Genomic DNA, 19,789 nt, shown 5'->3' on the forward strand with positions numbered 1-19,789 from the left:
GAAACAGTTTCGCTGGGACACCATCGACCACTCTCCCCACAGCCGGACCTCGCTCTAAACGACTTTCACCTGTTCCCGAACTTGAAGGAGCACCTCGGAGGTCATTGCTTCGCTTCACACGAGGTGGTGAAACACTTCGTGACAACGTGGCTGAACACACAAGGACAGAATATTTACCAGGAGGGAATCTTCAAACTCCCGGGTTATTTACCAGGAGAGGTCGATGCGATAAGTGCCTCAACCAATATGGAGACTATGTACAAAAATAATCGAATACGTGTACTATTTGTTGGCTGTATTGGTTGTATGAAATAATATATGTTTCACTGCAAGCTTTGTAACCTTACTTTCTGATCACTCTACGTACTTTCTGTTCTTAGAAACACAATTTTAAGGATTCATTGGATATTATAACAGTGATAGGAACTATCCACCACAAGTTCATGAGATTCAGTTAAGACCTTGCAGCGAAATAATATTACAAGTTCATTGCAGCGAAATAATATTACATATTACATGAAAAACTCTTTAAACTTCACCAGAGTACAGTAAAACAAAGAAACACAGCTAACAAGGTTTTTCTTGAAATGAAGACTAAACTAACACTTATACTTTACAAAATTTCAGTTAACATTTACGCAGAAAGCAACTATCCGCAGTAATTCTGTACGTAAACTATCTTTATGGACTCTCCATATTCCAACCAACAAATAATTAAAAATAGTACTCACTTGCAGCAGCGGCCTCCATCATCAAATATCTCTTGTTTAGCGCGCAAAGAGCAGTGATTGTCACACATTCTAAGGCAGTGCTCCCTTGCGAGCCATTCTCTTGCAGAAAACTTGCAATGCGAGACCGAGCATCTGTGTACGCTAAGTTCAATCTTGCCATATCATCAAAGCCTTCGTTAGACATTTGTTCAAAACCCTTCTGGAGATGTCCATTTACTTCTGCTAGCGTGGCTTGAAGCTGATACTCGAAAGTTAAGACTTGTTGAAGTGTAGATCCTCCAATGTTATCTACTCCGAAAACATTCTGGAATTCTGTGACGATCTTGTGACATCTGTGAAAACATCGAATTGTTAATAAAAAGGATAAAACTCAAATTTCTTTGAAGTTAATAGAAATGTGGAAGAAACATTAGCATAATTTACTGAAGTTTACGTATGACAGGGTTTTCAATAAACACAATCAATTAAAATTTTCATAATTAGTTACATAGGTATATGATCAAGCGAAACCAATCGCTACTAAGGTATTTTCTTCTTAAATATAATTCATGGTATAGGCTAAATTTTCCTTTAAAAAACTTCAATTTCTTTCCTTCCTCTTCTTCCCCTCCCTATCTGCTGGATTTACAGAAAGCTTTTATAATACACAGGGTGTTTCAAAAGTGACCTTACAACTTGGTTAAGTCATACAAATTTATTAAGACTACTTACAAAGCTAGTTTTGGTGTCATTTTGTAGCAAAACAGATCAAGTTTTTCTTTATGTCGCTACAAATACACCGGGTTGATTTTGTAGGACTGTTGAAGTTTTTGCTTACTTATTCTACGACATGGTTAGACACATGAAGACGGTCTCAGATTTCTTATGTCTTATTGAACAACCGGTTTCCACAAACCATTTATGTCACTTATAAATAGTAAGTCTGCTAGGAGGGTCTTTGCCATATTCGGTACGAAACATTGGCGTCTCTGGCATTTAAAATTGAGGGGGACGACCACAAAGCTGGAAGATCCCAACTAAATTTACGTCAAAATTATGAGTAAATGGAAATCTCCTTGGATTAAGAGCTAGCGAGATTTTCCATCTACCTCTACCAACATAATCACCATAATTTTCTTCCATTCCTAATAGGCCACTTGTGACAAATTAAAGAATTTCCATTCAGTATTATCTTTATGTAACTTCTTCACCCTGACATATCAATTAAAGTAATCTTTCTCCACCTTTCTTGGTTTCCTTCTACCATACCTTTTACCACGTCACTCAGAGTACAAGTTTCTTTTCCAACTGTGTTCTAATAACTTTAATTATTTTCAAATTATACTCGTTTACCACGTTATTCCCAATGTTCCATATGCATTCTTCACTCTTAAGTTATGTTATACGTTCATCTCAAAATACAAATTTTGAGAGCTCGAGTATTTTTTCTCGTCATTTCGTAACGCCCATATTTCTGTTTCATACAGTGAAATACTCTCCATCTCAGTCGCTGCTGTAAATTTTCATTCAGTGACTAACACGTGGTTCTCATTATTACTACCATGATCATCCTAAAGAAATTTTACCATTTATCCAGTTACTTTCTATTTAATGTTTACATTTCATATCTTCGTTTATAGTACTGAAAAATAGGTATTTCTATTGAGAAATATGCACCTATTCTAAATTTCTTGCTCACACGTCTATAATTGTTGTAGCCTCAGTAATCTCAGCCACTATTCCTTCAATCTTATTGATACTTTCATCTCCTATTATTTTTAGAGCACTTCCTTATGTTTTCTGGTATCATGTTAATTTTCGATCCAGATTCCGCACTAACAACCGAAAGTAAATACATCTGCCCTTCTACTCACTATACTTAACGTATTTCCCTAATCAACCTCTCCTTCACTAGTCTTCCTGATAGTAAATAATGCTACTAAAAGGGAAATGTTTTGTGGAGAGAATATTAATAAATTAATTTGAATTTTAAGTTAATTTTTCTGACAATTTTTAATGTAATCAATTTTTTCTTTAATTTAATTACGGATTTTAACACGTTAAGTTTTTCATTAATCTTTCGAACTATGAATTTTACCAAGTTGTTTAGAACAGATTTGTAAACATAAATAAAACATTCAAATTGATTTAAAAAAATGGATTTCAAGTGTGGAGCTTTCCAAATGCTATCTATTCAGTTAATATAACTGTAAAAAAATATGACAATTAAATGTTTGGTATGAGATGAAAGAATAGGCAAAATCCAAAGAATCACCGATATTTACCTTTCTACCGTGAAATCCTGCAGCAATTGTTCTGCCCACTTCCTATAGCAATACGTTCTGTGCGTTTCTAAGTAGGACGCCGGATATAGACAAGCCACCGAACCATACTGACTTAAGAAGTCAAGGCAATTGCGAAGTAATAATTGTTGTTGTTGTGCTAATTGATTTAACTCCGCTTCAGACTGATCACACTGCAACAAACAATTACAAACAATTACAAACATGTCTACATTAGAAGAAACACGAAATTTACGTTAGTTTATATATGTAATACACAAGCAAACTATACTCTAGTAAATAAAAATGAGATGCCCTGCTTATTTTTTGCCAGTGATCTTTTATGAATGCTAATTGAAAATGAAATGAAATCTTTACGTTTCACGTCCCACGTTTTTGCCGGCTAGGCTAAAGGAGACGGTGATAACGAAAAATGCATGGAATGGTGGAATGATTAAAGTGGGAGGAAACGGGATAACCCCGAAATGAAATAAAGTGAAATCTTTCAGTTTAACGTCTCGCGATTATGCCTTTGAGATTAAGGGAGACGATAATTGAAGGGGTAATTTGGATAAGGGCGTATCGACCTATTTCCGGTAAAATGAGATATTTATATTTTCTGCAAGTTTGAGTATGTCCGTATGTGTCTCGGTGGTGTTTAGGTAATATCTTTGCTTCGTAGCGAATGCCTGTCTCCCAAAGTAATGTATGAATACGTTGGTTAACTGGATAAGGGCGTTTGTTTTTCTGCTTTTCTGTAAAATTGAAGAAATGCTAGTTACGCCCTTATCCAAATTTACCCCTCAATTAAGACAAATTAAAGATGACGGAATAATTGGTAGAATGAAAAACTGGGAGGAAACGGGACTACACCGAGAAAATTCACGGACACGATGGTGTCCACCACAAACTTAACTGATCAGAGATCGAACCGGGGAGGGGTGGAGAACCCCGAGAAGACAAACGCACACGGTTTTTGTCCACCACACAGTCTACTTGGTGCGAACTGGGATCGAACCAGGGATCCCACGCACCAGAGGTGAACGCTCTACCACTGAGTCACTGCGGCCATGAATGCCAAATAACAATGATTTTACACTGACCACAGTTATCACATGACGCACTTAAGTTAGTAGCGTAAGCTGAAATTCAGTTGTAAAAGGAGGGAGGCCAGACCTAATCTTTCGATAATAAATTTATTAACTGATACTCTTTACAACGAAGGAAAAAAAAAAAAAAAAAAAAAAAACCTCGTTGGGCTATACAAGATGTCATCAAAAAATACTGAATGAATTTTGTTAGCAGCAACTGCTGGCTCTACAACCATTTGATGTAATTTTTTTTCGATAGCCTGATTCATTGAGACAGGCAGCGTCAAGTTAGAACACGTTCTGACTTATCAGTCAACGTTCAGAGCCAGGAGATCGATGTTTTGTTTACAGGGTCTGTCGCGTACGAACAAAGCGTGAACATTAGTTCTGCTTCAAGTTGCAAGCAACTGCCGAAGAAATTCATGAAATGCTGAATTTGGTGAATGACGATAATGCTGTAACTCTGAAGACTGTTTACAAGCGGTAGGAGCGATTTAAAAGTGTAAATGAGTCGGTAGAAGACGAGTAACGTTCGGGACGTCCATTAACCTCAAAAACAGAAGAAAATGTGCAACAAAGTGGCAAAAATTGAAGATTTGAGAGCTTACCGAAGAACTTAGCATCTCGTACGGATCTGTGCAAAGCGTTTTAACCGCCGATTTGTAAATGAGAAGAATGGATGCGAAATTCTTTCATCGACTTTGGACTGACGAACAGAAGTTTTTAGTAAATAAAAATATTGGTGTTTATCCACATCCACAGTATTCTATAGATATAGCACCATGCGACTTCTGGCTCTTCCCCAAAATTAAAACCGTGCTTAAAGGAAAACGTTTTGACACCATTCCTGATTTTGAGAGGACCACGATAGAGCAGCTGAACGACCTTCGAAAAAAAGCTTTACAGAAATGCTTCTAGTCGTGGATTCACCGTTGGGATAAGTACACTGTACTTTGGAGTACCAAGGACAGTACTTTGGAGGAGATTAAATCAAATTCCTTGTAAGCTTATTCATTTGTTTCTAATAAAATTATTTACCGTATTTTTTTGCTGATACATCGTATGTGGTTTATTAAGAAATTTATTTGGATTTGTTAGACTAGCTGAAATGCTCATTCTTCGCACGGTAGAATAAATTTATTGCATGTATTTGAACCCCATCCCCTCTTAGGATACCAATTTCAATCAAAGTGTAATGATAAAAATCCTCATGCCGACGAGAACTGAACTTGAACGCGGGCATCAAAAGTGTCACTATTCATTCCCGCAACCCCGAAAATGATTAAGTACACACTAATATCAGCTATTTTCAATTATTTTCACACGTCATATCCTTCCAAGCCCTCAACCCTCATCTCCACGCCGATGAGAGATGAATTTAGACTTAAATGGCATTGGGATTGTCATTATTCATCTTAGCAAATCCAAAAGCTACCGATTGCACACTAATATTGATCTTTTATTATATTTATTATCGACTGTCTTTTATGCTAACATGTCGATGGCCAGCCTCCAATCCAAAAAGTAACTTCATTCACTTATGTTGTGGGTCCCGGTAAATGGCAACATTGCATTTTCATTTAACATTTGGCGTATAAAGACTGTACAGCCCAAACGGTTCGTCCGATTAAAAACTTTCAATTTAGATTGAAAACATCATGTTTGGAGACTGTTTCCCCTCTTACATTTTGTTGTAACTCTGATAATAACAGTTACCCTATGTCAGGGGACTTTTTAGACACCCTGTATATTTTAAAGTAATTTATCTTTCAATTAAGGGGATAGAAGATATGATGGCAGAAAAAAGACACTTCAGTTGATGGACGTTATAGAAAATTCCTACGTCAAAACGAATAAGCTAGCTGAAGACTGTGGTGCAAAGCAGCTTGCCATTTAGTTTTTGCACTCGAGTTTTTGATCCCGTTCTTTTCTTGCACATTATTCCGTTCTTCCTGTCTTTGTTAAACGCATGCTTATAAAACACGACACATTGCCAAAAGGAAGGAAGGAAGGAAGAGGGGGGGGGGAGAACCAAGAAAAAAGTTGCAAATCAGTACATCACGTGACCTATTTAATTACAAGAGTTGAAATTCATTAGTGTCTATTCAGTGGAAACCATCGACCGAATCAACCAACTCCTTTCTCTCTGTTTCTCAGCTCTGCTCGGTTCCTATATGCTCTCCAGTTGGTGGCACACGACTCTCACTCTTTCTATTTCGTCTTCTTTTTATACATATGTACACAAACACACTAGGAATTGTGCTGATGCTTATGTCGAGAGTTGAGTTTAGCTCAAACTACAGAAATGTTTGAGCACAAAACTACGCTCAACTTCAAGCATGGCACCACTAGTGATGTGAGGTGGAAAATTTTCCGCGGAACCCCCTAAATTTTCTGGAAAATTTTCAGTTTCAAAATTTTCCGGTAGCAATAGTGCTATAGGGCACTGCTATTCAACCTTTTTTCCTCGCGTACCCCTAGACACAGTTCGCCATCCAATAGTGTACCCCTGAAGCCGTTTAAACTTAATACACATGTTCTGTTGATTTAAAAAGGGTGGGAGGGCCAGGGGCGGATCCAGGACCGACTTCTGGGGGGCGGTGGGTTGTCATACTGCTACTTTTAAGGGCTCCAAACTTTGGGATGGGTTTTATTTTTATATATAAAATAAGAGTTTCCTCTTCTTGGGGGGGGGGAGCAATCACCCCTCTGGATCCGCCCCTGGGGAGGGCAAATAGAGATCTAACGAAAGGACAATCAGTGTAAAAAATCAAAAAACTATTTACAGGGGGATAAAGAGCACATCCAAAAAAATTAACATGGGAAATTTCAAAACATATGGGAGACATCTAGTTCTACTGAGGAGGATCTTCCCCTCATTCTCCCTGATAATCTGTACACTGAGGACAATGTTAAAATTTCACAAACTAAAAGCAACTTTAACTGTTAATGAGATGACTGAGCTTGTTTCCGGGGCACCAAGTCCTCGATTCTTGTTCGAATTTTCGAGAGTGAGAATCAGAGCTGATTCTGGATTCAAGCAATTTCTGTGCTTCGTTTTTATTGATGTTAATGCAGAGAAACCCTGTTTACACAAATATGTTGATCGAAATGGAAGAAATTGTGAAATAGCACTGTCATTAATTTCATTGTACTCTTTTTCAAGCATAAACACAAAAGTCACAAATTGACAAGTTATCGAATTTCATTTGCAGTGAATTGTCAAGACATTTCCAGCAGATCTAGAAGCAGCATTACGTACCCCAAGAAACATCTTCGCGTACCCCAGGTTGAGTAGCACTGCTTTAGGGCATTGGTTTTGTTATTGAAGCTCTACTTCACTTTTCAAGATCGTTAGAGACAAGGATAAAGAAGGGAGTCCATGGGGTCCAAATCTCGCTATAATTAAGGAAAAAGGGGTCTCTACAGCAAATAGGACATGAACTATTAAAAAGATGGCAAAGGTCGAACTTCTCTCTTTCCCAAATGAAATTTCTGGCTACAGGCCTGACACGAGAAGTTGGCCTATATTTAACGTAGGATAGAGTCGTGAATGTAACTGGCTATTTAATTGATTACTCCAGTTTCTATTACAGAAAATTTACATTACTTAGTTATTATCATCTCTATTTCAAAGTATGAGAAGCAATACAGAAAGGTCTTGAGCCAATTACGTTGAATGTTTGTACATTTCTTTATTATTCATTTATTTATTTATTTGTATTCCATGTACCAGTAGCAGATCTGTAACTTTTAGTAGTAGTTCTTGGTAATTTTAACAGTAGTCGGAAAAATTTTAATAGTAGTAGCATTTCAGATTAGAGGAGACAGCCCCGACAGAAAATTCTTGGTCTCCACGCTGGGGATTGACGTCAAGCAGGCAGCCGGTTGTAAAAACATTTGCCAAATCAAACATGGATCGAGAAAGAAAATGAAGTGAAATCTAAGTTTTACGTCCCACGATTATGCCGGCTAGGCTAAAGGAGAAGGTAATGATGATAAATGAATGAAATAGTGGAATGAAGAAATTGGGAGGAAACGGGAGAACCCCAAGAAAACCCACACACACAATGTTTGTTCACCACAAAGCTCACTTAGTGCGAACTGGGATCGAACCAAGGACCTCATGCACCAGAAGTGAACACTCTACCACTGAGCCACCGTGGCCCTATGGATCGAGAAAGGAATGCCAGTGAAAAATAGGCTAGGGCGTACCTCAGAAGCGACGTGCGGACCGGTCGCCTTAAGGCCGTGAGAAGTGAGCAAGGGCTACCCCCTTAACAACGGACGGAAGTTAGTCCAAAAAGAGCAGATCAGAACAGGAATGTGGAACGTTGGAACCTTGATAGGTAAGAGCTATGAGTTGCCGGAGACGCTGGAAAAAAGAGTGAGCATAGCATGCACCCATGAGACTAAATGGAAGGGGTTCAAGATCGAAGGAAACAGGAAATGGACACAAGCTTTTATATGTTGTGACTGTATATCTGGGGAACAAGAACAGAAAAATGGCGTGGAATTGTTTTGGGTAAGAACATGAAGAAGAAGGAGGAAGGTGGACGTGAAGAGAGTAAACGACAGAATTATTATAGTCAAGCTAGTACTAGAAGAAGAAGAAACAAAGTAATCAGCGCCTATGCCCCGCAAGTTGGATGTGATGAAGGAACAAAGCAAGAATTTTGGATGGAACTACAGAGTACTTTGCAGAATTGTTATATGAGAAGCTTCTTCTAGCAGATCTAAATGAGTACGTACGACGACCAAAATCAGGATGAAAGAATACATGGAAAATATGGATTGGAAAACAGAAATAAGGAAGGCAAAAGCATTCGATCTGGGTATCTTAAATACCTTCTACAAGATGAAACAAGAACACCTTATTACATATAAGAGTGCCACCACAAGGTCTCAGATCGACTTCGACTTATGGAGGAGAAAAAAAAAACCTATATGACGCAAAGGACTGCAAATTAATACCAGGTAAGAGTCTAACGGAGCAATAATGCCTTGTGGTAACCGATATCTTCATTGAAGAAAAAGTGGGAAAATGACGACAAAATGTTCCTATTCGAACGAAGTGGTGGAAAGTAGGTGCGACAAGTGCTGACAAGATTCGAAAGGAAATCACCACATCCCAAATATTGCAAATATAGGAAGAAGAATTGGTTGTAGAAGAGGAATGGACCAGAGTAACAGCAAGGAAGTTGTGGGAGAAACAAAAGGAAGAGGCCTCGTTGATAAGGAAACATGGTGGTGGGATAAAGAGGTTCAGGTAGCTGTGAAGAAGAGTTGTTGAGTTGAGTTCAACGTCCCTTTCAGCAGCGAGGCTATATGAAACGGGACCTACTGATTAACGTGGCATCCGAACCACATGAGCTCCCGCCGGGAATCAAACCCGGGCCTTCCACGCCAAAGGCGCGTACGCTAACCCACGAAAGGGCTCTGTGTGAAGATGAAACGATAGGAAAAATTACAGAACTTTGACAATCAATTAGATCTGACAGATTACAAGAAAGCAAAGAAGAACACCGAGAAGGCAGTTAGTGTAACAAAAAGCAAGGCTTATGATAAGTTGTACAACAAACTTATAAAGATATACAAGCTTTCGAAGGTAAAAGAGAGGCAAAAGAAAGCTATTTGGCATGTACATTGCATTAAAGATGAAAATAACGAGGTTCTGACAAGTAAGAAGATAAAGAGGAGGAGGAAGCAGTATTTCAAAAAACTTCTCAATGAAGAAAACCTGAGGGAAACGTGCGAAAATATATCCAGGAATCAGGGACGGGTTCGCCCCGTGACCATGGTAGAGGTAGAAACTGTCTATTTTCCATTACGCTATTGATTTAATCTTTAGTACCTAGAACGCTGCCAAACTAACCACAGACATTTTTGTTTCATGAAGTTAGTGTCAGTTTTCAGCACCCGGATTTTATAAGACGTGAACTTACAGTTTATGATTGAATCTGAAGCACCATAATGCGTTCAATGCTTTCTCACTTAGAACCACTAGGGACTATATGCGTCAAAGGAGTGAGCTAGGCACTTGACCAGTGGGAAGGACCTTTTTTTTCTGCTGCATCCCACACAAAAAAAGTCTGCCATATATTGGGTGCTTGAATAATTCTCGCTGTTGATGAACAGAGGGCAGTAGTTGTGCTATTGCTGCACAGTGGACTGTGACAGGATATCTATTTGGAAGTGTTATCCATGGGCTATCAGACTTTGTTTGACCTTCTAGTGAAATGAAAAGAACATTTGTTTTCAGTGTCTTGAACATGGCGGGCTTTGTACCTAGAAAACAACATTTGCGAGAAGCGCTATTCTTCTGCTTCCATTTTAAGAAATCTTCTGCAGAAAGATATCGTTTGCTAGTGAAGGCGTATGGAGAGTATGTTCTATCGGAAACAACGTGTCGAGAGTAGTTTCGACGATTCAAAAACAATGACTTTGACTTGAGCAACGAAGTGCGTCCTGGTCAGTCGAAAAAGTTTGAAGATGGGGACATAGAGGCACTATTGGAAGAAGATTTATCTCAGACGTTTAAACAGTTGTCTCAAACTCTAAATGTTGATGAATCAACTGTTAATAAGCGTTTAAAATCCATCGGAATGATCCAGAAAGTGGGAAACTGGGTGCCATATGAATTGACGGAAAGAGATACTGCAAAATGTTTAACCATTTGTGAAGTGCTGCTTCAAAGACATAAACGGAAGTCGTTTTTGCATCGCATTTGTAACCGGCGATGAAAAATGGATTTGTTACGACAATCCCAAGCACAAAAAATCATGGGCGAGGCACGAAGAACCATCAACATCAACGCCAAAACCGGACATTCATGGAAAGAAAATCATGCTGTGCATTTGGTGGGATCAAATCCCCAAGTGGTTTATTATGAGCTGCTTCCACCGGGTCAAACGATGAATGCTGATCGTTACCGAATACAATTACTGCATCTGACTCAAGTACTTCAAGAAAAACGACCGGAGTATGCCCAGAGACACGACAAAGTGATTCTGCTTTATGACACTCCCAGACCACATGTTGCAAATGTAGTGACAGAAACCTTAGAGGGATTGCAAAGGGATGTCTTACCCCACTCGTCATATTCACCAGACGTCGCCCCTTCCGACTATTATTTGTTTCCATCCATGCAGCATGACCTTTCTGACCAACATTTCAGAACTGTCGAAGATATCTAAAACTGGCTCGATGGGTGGATTGTCCCACACGAACCCGCAGTTTTCTATCGCGAAATACATTTGTTCCCCGAAAAATGGGAAAAAGTTGTAGCTGCCAACGGACAGTACTTTCAGTAGAAGATATTGTTCTGTTCTTGTGGAACGACAATTTATCATTGGTATAAAAACAGCGAGAATTAATACAAACACCCTATATATTATATTTTGGTCGCAATTTCGTGCCCAAAAATATGAGGCCATATTGCTTCCGCAACATATGATGTCCAATTTTTCTTTACTGAACAGACCATGAACTTCCATTACATCCTCTTCCTCGCTTACCATTTTAGCTTTGAATGTTCGCAGATTCAATGGACACTTCAGTGAGGAAGATTAAGAGCCTGCTTTACTAAAAATAATGGAAAATTTATCATTTTTCTTTTGCTTGTTTATTCATAAGTGAACGGAGATAATGAAATGCAACTTACCACAATCATAGATAATGTTATTCTACAACAGAAAATATGAACCTGAAGAATTTTCAGTGTTTCCATCCATAGAAATTACAGTGTTGCCAGAATAACAATTACTCTCAAATCTAAATTAAGGCAGCGAGTAGAAGAACGAACTTAACTGCATTTGATTACGTATCATGCTGTTTTGGTATCCTGTGAACTACTTTTTAAATATTATTATTATTATTATTTAATTTTAATAACTGTTATTTTAAAACTATTTTCTATATTACAAACTAAATACAACTATTATGTAAAGCAGGGGCGGATCCAGGACCGACTTCTGGGGGGGCGGTGGGTTGTCATAATGCAACTTTTAAGGGCTCCAAACTCTGGGATAGATTTTATTTATATATATAAAGTAAGAAAGTTTCCTCTTCTGGGAAAGTTTCCTCACTTATGAATAAACAAGCAAAAGAAAAATGGTTAATTTTGTATTATTTTTAGTAAGGCAGGCTCTTAAGGGAGGTCTATATCTTATTTTATTTTTAGTGTACTTTTATAGTAAGTTTAAGCTTTGAAAATATACCCAGTATGTGCTGTAGATTTATTTCTTTTGTAATTCTTTCTTAAAAATATGAGGGTCGTGTTGCATTTAGAAGTATATGGTAACTAAACCTGCAAATATATATATTGTAAGGATCTCCACACCACAACACATGCTTATAACGACACGTGCTGATATTTACAAACAAGCACACGATACACTAAAGAGGAAGACCTAAAGGAAACCGAAAGGAGATGGACCACACGAAGCAAACCGAAAGAAGACGAGAGACCCGAAGAGGACACATAAAAGAGGGACCACGAACAAACCAAGCATTAGTTGACCGCTGATCGTAAACCTATCCTAATAGCCCCGGAGACTGCTATGAAGTTAAGGGGTTTTCCTAACCCCAACTAAACCCTGGAGACTACTATGAAGTAAAGGGTTTTTCCTTTAATAATACCATATCTCAAGAAGGCTGCTATGAAGCGAAAGGGTTCCCAGCACAAGATCATATAACCTTCAACCTTGGTCATAATAGAGACTCTGTTATAAGAACTTTTGTAGACACAAAAAATATCATTTTATAATAAAATACGTGAAGGGCTAAATCTCGGTCCATTATTTGACTCTATCTATAAAACTTTTCAATATATTTCGTATTTCAATATGAGCCACTTTTGATGTCAGTAATTATTACCATTGCTAACTACGTTATACTTTCGAGTGATAAAAACTAATTAATTCAATGATTTAAGAAACCTGAAGGCACATCACAAGAAACAGAATTTCATCATTGGATTCTATCAAGCCAACTCTCTCTGGACATGTTCTTACCCATCTCTCTTAGACCCTGCAATATATTACCCTCCCATCTCGTTCTTGGTCTCTAGCTCTGTCTATATGCAATTTATTTATAGTGAAGGGTAGTAATGCATTTCTCATTGTCAATACGTGACTACAAGAATAATACACTTTAGTAAATATGGATTGTCGAACTGACTCAATTCCAACGCTATCGATTTACATGTAACTCCTGCGTTAACAAATTTCAATTGTCTTGATTATGAGGGACATCTAAAGAATCTACAGAGCTCGGATCGCAGTTTAACAAATACGAAACACTCTCAGTATTTTCTGATATGTACAAAAATCTTTTACTTTGTAGTACGACATTTGTGGACGCTCTTCAAGCATCAATTCTAGAGTACTATTAAGCTCCCACCTTCAGACTCCATCACAGGAAACCTGTCCATTTCCTAACATACACTAGCAAAACAATTAGGGGTGCTGGCCAGAAAACGCAAAAACGACTGAGTGAAATCGAAATTGCCGATGTGTTTGGTTAAGGGATTTGTTGCTGTGATCACCGTATTGCAACTGTGCTGCATGGTAAACGCAAAGTGTGTTTAATAGGATTTAGGTCTGAGACACGCTGGTAATACCCTCTGCCTGCAGCATCGTAACTATCTCACGTCCTCGGTAAGGTTTGGCATTGTTGTTCATAAAAAAATGAATCAATTAGCAATTGCTGCAGACATAGGAGCAACGTGAGACCTGAGGATTTTATCTCTGAACTACGGAGCTGTTAAGAGTACTTTTCAGATGATATGCAGGGCTCTGCGTTATCTGGTAGCGATTCCTGCCTACATTATTTTTCCATCACCTCCAAATTTGATACTTCCTGCACATGGAATGGATAATGTTGAGATTTTGATTCGAGAGTTCCCTCCAGATGAAAATGCGTCTTATTATCAGATTGTAAGCTGAAACATACCTCGTCCGAGAGCAGTATTGGTTTACTCAACATGCTCCCACTCACAATCTTAAGTAGTCTAGTTTCTGCGGACCTTACGCTGTTTGGCAGTTGAAGGGATACACAGCACTAGCTTTCATGCATAACGGCCTCCTTCCCGCAGTCAACTGCGGACTGTTTGAGTTAACACCCGGGTTCGTTGCTAGTACAACCCCAAGTCCTCGTCAGCTGCACTTTGGTACTTGTTTCTCCAAGCCGGAAACACGAAATAACGGCCTTTCCTTGCTGACGTTGTCCGTGGGCGACTTGTCCAGGCCTACATAGTATTGTTTCCGTTTATTGAAACCGTGTTCAGAGTCCGGAAATGACATTACGAGATACGCCGAGGGGTCTCAGCTACTACACAGGAACAACGTTATGTCTGCCCAGCTTTCATTCTATCTATGGTTCTCGGTGCCACAGATTACGTTAAATAGTGTTGTGCTGCTATTGATCCTATTCAATACCTCATCATCATAGATCACCTCCATTCACTGCCTGTGAAAGCGACACTTACCATTCCTATTGACCTGATGATTTCACATCTTACCGCAAGTTATGGTTCCTGTCGTGTGACGTCACATCTACCTTTTTCTTGCACACCATCAGCAGAGATGCATTGCAAAGATCAAGGGCAATAACTTCCACGAGCAAATACATCGCAAATTTCGATGTCACTCGAACGTTTTTTGCGTTTTCTCTCTTGTTCCTGTAATCATTTTGACTAATATATAATGTGATTTACTTCTTATGATAAATAAAATATTGTTTCAAAGTGATTTGCAGAATACTATACCTGTAATATAGTTTGGCTTTGACCCGCATTCTGGAGAAATTCCTTGATTGGGTTGAAAATGTTGCTTTCTTCATGGTCATATGGAAAATTGAGTTCTCGTAGCCACTGTGCTAACTGTGATCCACGAACGTAAGTAAGGGCAACCTGTTATAAAACAAAATAAGTCTTTATCAATTAAAAGACTTCAACGAACTCTACAAATCAAAAGAATTTCAACTACATCGTTACAGATGAAGAAGCTGAAACAGCCACTACTGGTTATACTTTGTATTAGACACACAAATATTATAACTACATATCAAGTATTAATATTCAACACTTGTACAAATGAATTTTAAATCAAAATTAAATTGTAAAATTATACTGTTTCGTACAAGAAAAGTACGACCGGTAGTGTAAAAATGTACCTGCTAAATTGTCCCAACCTGTACTTGAGTCAGTCTTCGAAATACATTTCTTTTTTTGGTAAGAAACAAATTTGGATGAAACGAATTTATCTTACACCGAAACAAACATATTATCCAGCATACAAACTCTCCTAATAAAGAGGTTTGTATTCTATATACTATGCATGCTACACTAAGATAAATTTCTTGAATCCAAATATCTTATATCTATATCTATCTATCTATATACAGGGTGTTTCAAAACAACACCGACGTTTGGGGAGTGATTCCTGATACCAAGATAAGACAAAAGGTATAGACCAACCTAGGTGCATAAATGCTTCCTTTCCGAGTTATAAGCTGCCGAAAACATGAAAAAATGAACTTTAAAGGTCTATAGCTCCAAAACTATGGGACCTACCGTAGTCGGGTCAAGACTTCACTTAGGAACCAATAGGTGCCCTATCCAAATATCCAAGTTTCAGAATCCTGCGGAAATTCCGTAACAATTTTTATAGAGGGAGTTCGTGAGTACTTCAAATTATATGCCCGTAGCCAAACTCCCATATATATATATATATATATATATATATATATATATATATATATATATATATATATATATATATATATATATATATATATATATATATATATATATATATATATATAAATAGATAAAAGTTTAATCCATTTTTCGTACTTCAAAAACGAACTCGGGTACAGTAGTCCGACAATTTAGCAAACTACACTCAACACATTGTGTTGGAATAATAACTAAACTATTTGGATTTCAGAATTCAATTCTTAACTCCTTGAAATACTATTTTTACAACACAAGGTGCAAATATACGTACTAATTATTAGGCGAAAACGTCAATTTTAAACATTTATATTATATTCTGCTTTCAAGCGGTATGCGATAGGTCACTTCATCTATTGACAAAAAGCCAGAACTTAAAAACATATCGATAACTGATACAGTCTCGCAGCCAGTTGAGCCTGGCTGTCTCATAGACGTCTGTGTATTGCAAAGGGTTAATTAGTTATCAAATTTTTGCTATCACATTAGCAGTACTTTTAATATTTTTGTATTGAAAATAATACCAATATGGAAAAATCAGACAAATTATTACATTGCAATCTAAAATCTTTAATTGAGAAGCAAGGTAAGTAATTAAGTGTTTATTTAGACATGAGATAGTTCGAAACCTTCTCGAAATCGGTACCTGGCGACTGAAGTACAGATCGTCGCAAAAAAATAACACGGGAACGTTCACGACGTCACAATACTGTTTGTGTAACGTGCAAATGACAATGTCAAATTTTTATTTGGTTGTTTGAGGTTCAATGTCCATTCACGGGATTGTTTAGAAATTGGAGTTACAGTTTAACGTTAACCTGAAACCATATGTACTTTCATTGGCGATCAGAACCCAGTCAAGACCATGGTTCTTCTGCAATTTTAGTTCAAGGTTCAGATTGGTCGAAAAGTGTGGAAATAACCAAATAAATGGCAGAATTTTAAAAGAATTGCAAAAGTAACACTATAGGTCAGTAGTACAGACGGTAAAAACTTTACATGTAATGTCGATGGCCGCCATCTTGAAATCCGCCATTTTTAATTCACTTTCACTTTCTTAAATGGAAACCATAAATTGTGATACCTTGTTCTCATTTAAAATTTTCTCAGGAATTAAATGCTCTGTCTGTTTTTGCTTTATCACTATCCGGAACCAACAACGATTATGAACTACCTGCTGCTCGAAATCGGAGAGCCAGTGATGACAAAATTACGGCTAACAGAAACTAACTCTAAGATTTGTATGAAACAAAGGCCAAAAAAAACACGAACGAAATAAAGGAAGATACGGAAATCTCACCGAAGAAACAGAGAGAGAGAAGGAACAATATTTATCGCTAGCGTGGACTAATCGAATCAGCTGTCGATAGGAAATATATATACGAGGGGGGTCAAATATAAACGGGATTTTTGTTCCTCAACATCAACAGTTGGTAGGACTGGCCGCGCGCTTCCGTTATGTTTAGGCGAGACCGCTGGGAGTGGAGAGAGCGTGCTGTTGAATATTTTCCGCCATTTCGTCAGTACTGCTCATGATGTCGGAGCAACAGGTGCACCCCTCCACTGCGCAATGCATAATTATAAAATGTCTTGCTCGTGAAGGAGTTACAGCGAAAGAAATTTGCCAAAGATTGACTGCACAGTTCGGGGATCAAACATTGTCAAGGACGCGTGTATATGCCTGGCATAAAAAGCTCAAGGAAGGACGAGAACGTGTAGAAAATCAGCAACACGATCGCCGTTTTCGGACCAGCATTACGGACAAAAACATTCGTGCGGTTAAAGTTATTGACGACGATCGACGAGTAACTTTTTACATGAGCGACGCACAATAAATGCTGAATACTACTGCAAGCTGTTGAACAATGCGAGAGTTGCATATCGCCGCAAAAGACGAGACCAATCGACTCGACAGATCCTCCTCCTGCACGACAATGCGCGACCCCACACTGCAGCTCGAACTGTCTCGAAGCTACAGGAAATGCACTGAACTACACTTTGAACATCCTCCTTACAGCCCGGACTTATCGCCCTGCGATTTCCATTTGTTCGGACTGCTTAAGAAGCTCTAGGAGAGCAACGATTTGAAGATGACGAGAGTGTGGAAGAGTTTGTGTGCAACTGGCTGGTGACACGACCCTGTTCTTTTTACGATGAGGGTATCAAAAAACTGCTCATACGCTGAGGCAAATGCATTTCCAAAGGAGGAAACTATGTGGAAAAATAAAGTGTGCGCCTTGTGGTATTCAATAAATGAATATATAAACATCCTACGGCTATGCGCTTTACGCTTAAGAAGGGATGGATGATTAATGAAAGTAAATGATCGTGAAATAAACTTTTAATGCTCTCTTACCGGGAATCGAACCCAGGTAACGTGCACCAAGATCGAGAGGAACTGTTGTGTCACATGCGAGAGGGGACACAGGTTGATTTTAAAAGGACCAAAAATTGTAATCGATATTTATGATACAAACATACAAATCTGGGTATTACAAACGAAAGGAAATATATTACTGTCTTAAAATATTATTATTGTCTTGTTTATAAATCTTAGATAACTCAAGCGTTCTTTCGTAGTTCTGCTGATTTGTTTTTTTCTTTTCTTTTCTTTCTTTTTTTTTTTTTTTCAAATACAGTGAAATCTGTCGATGTTGGCCACCATCGGTTCCATTGAAAAGTGATCAACTTACAGAAAATAAGTATGATTGATGTATTTTTAGAATAGGATTTCTAGTATTCCTTGATTGTAAAATTTTAATAAGCAATGGCCCGACGGCTACTTTTAAATAATATATATAGAGTAATCATAACAAAATACATTACTAAAAAAATACTACTGTACGTTTAATACGCACAGTTCATTCAACTTTCTATGTTTTAAATCCATTAGGAATTCATGAACTCAGCACGTCCACTTCCCCTGAACATACACATCAAAATCGGAAATTGCTCTTTTGCTGTCTGTAGAGTAAGAAACTTTCATTTGAACTGATTAAACATTGACAAATATTTTCTGTAAATACCTTTCGAAAAACAGCGAATCAGTTATTAACAAACAAATTTATTCATGGTGGTTCATTCTAGACGTATTTCTTTTATTCTTTTTGGCTCATATGCACATTCTAATTTTGTATTTAACTATCTCTTGTTAACGAGCAACAAGTGTTTCCGTCGAAGCAAGAGATGCTTTGAGAAAATCTTAAGGGAATTCATATCTTAAAACCTCCGTTACCTTTCGACAAGCCGTCAGGTGCCAATAGTTGACAACTGAGCCGGTTACCTTTAAAATTGAGAATTTTCCGGAATTACTAAAGCTCCTCACTGCTGAAAGGAGCCGATATAGCTAATGGTTTTACCAAAACAGACAACAAATACGTACAACCATTTCCTGAATTCCTGTACGTGCTTTTTCTTATTCGCATCTTCCTTGACCACCCCTTTGCCAGGGTAGTGTTCTGACCACTGACCTCCAAGAACAAATCGTGGGAATTCATGCTCTTTTATCTCCAATCACAAATATAGAACATCTGCCTCTCATATGGGAATACTAAAGAGTTAAGAAAAATAACAAAACAGTATTTTGCGTGGCCAAGATACGCAGGTAAATTTATCATTATCATCATAGGATAAACATTGCTTCAGTGTGGCCAACTTACAGAGTAATAAGTAACGAATGTCTTATGGGAAAATGCAGGTTTGAGACGAGCCAGGCCAAGATAAGCAGGTAGCCAAGTTGACAGGTTTTACTGTACAGTAAAGAGCACTCTTAATATGGAAGCTATAGCGAGTTTTAAATGAAATGAAATGAAATGGAATCTTTACGTTTAACATTTCACGGTTATTCCTGCTAGGCTAAATGAGATGGTGGCGATGAAGAATGAAATGGTGTAATAAAGAAAGTGGGAGGAAACGGGAGGACCCGAGAAAACCCACGCACACGGTATTTGTCCACCACAAAGCTCATTT

General features: G+C 38.0%; 1 protein-coding gene across 2 annotated transcripts in view; it reads right to left on the reverse strand.

The window, feature by feature from the left end:
• Positions 1-19,789, reverse strand: part of nonC (serine/threonine-protein kinase Smg1) — a 358,879-nt gene that overhangs the window by 121,743 nt on the left and 217,347 nt on the right. For both annotated transcript variants that reach the window (XM_081750559.1, XM_081750558.1), the window contains exons 42-44: positions 14,852-14,995; positions 2,996-3,186; positions 732-1,063 (exon numbers count right to left, since the gene is read on the reverse strand). In XM_081750559.1, coding sequence (XP_081606685.1) covers positions 732-1,063; positions 2,996-3,186; positions 14,852-14,995 — 667 coding nt within the window. The remainder of the gene's footprint in view (positions 1-731; positions 1,064-2,995; positions 3,187-14,851; positions 14,996-19,789) is intronic.

Source organism: Thermobia domestica, chromosome 3, assembly GCF_964235325.1.
Source record: "Thermobia domestica chromosome 3, izTheDome1.hap1.1, whole genome shotgun sequence".
NCBI classification, from domain to species: domain Eukaryota; kingdom Metazoa; phylum Arthropoda; class Insecta; order Zygentoma; family Lepismatidae; genus Thermobia; species Thermobia domestica.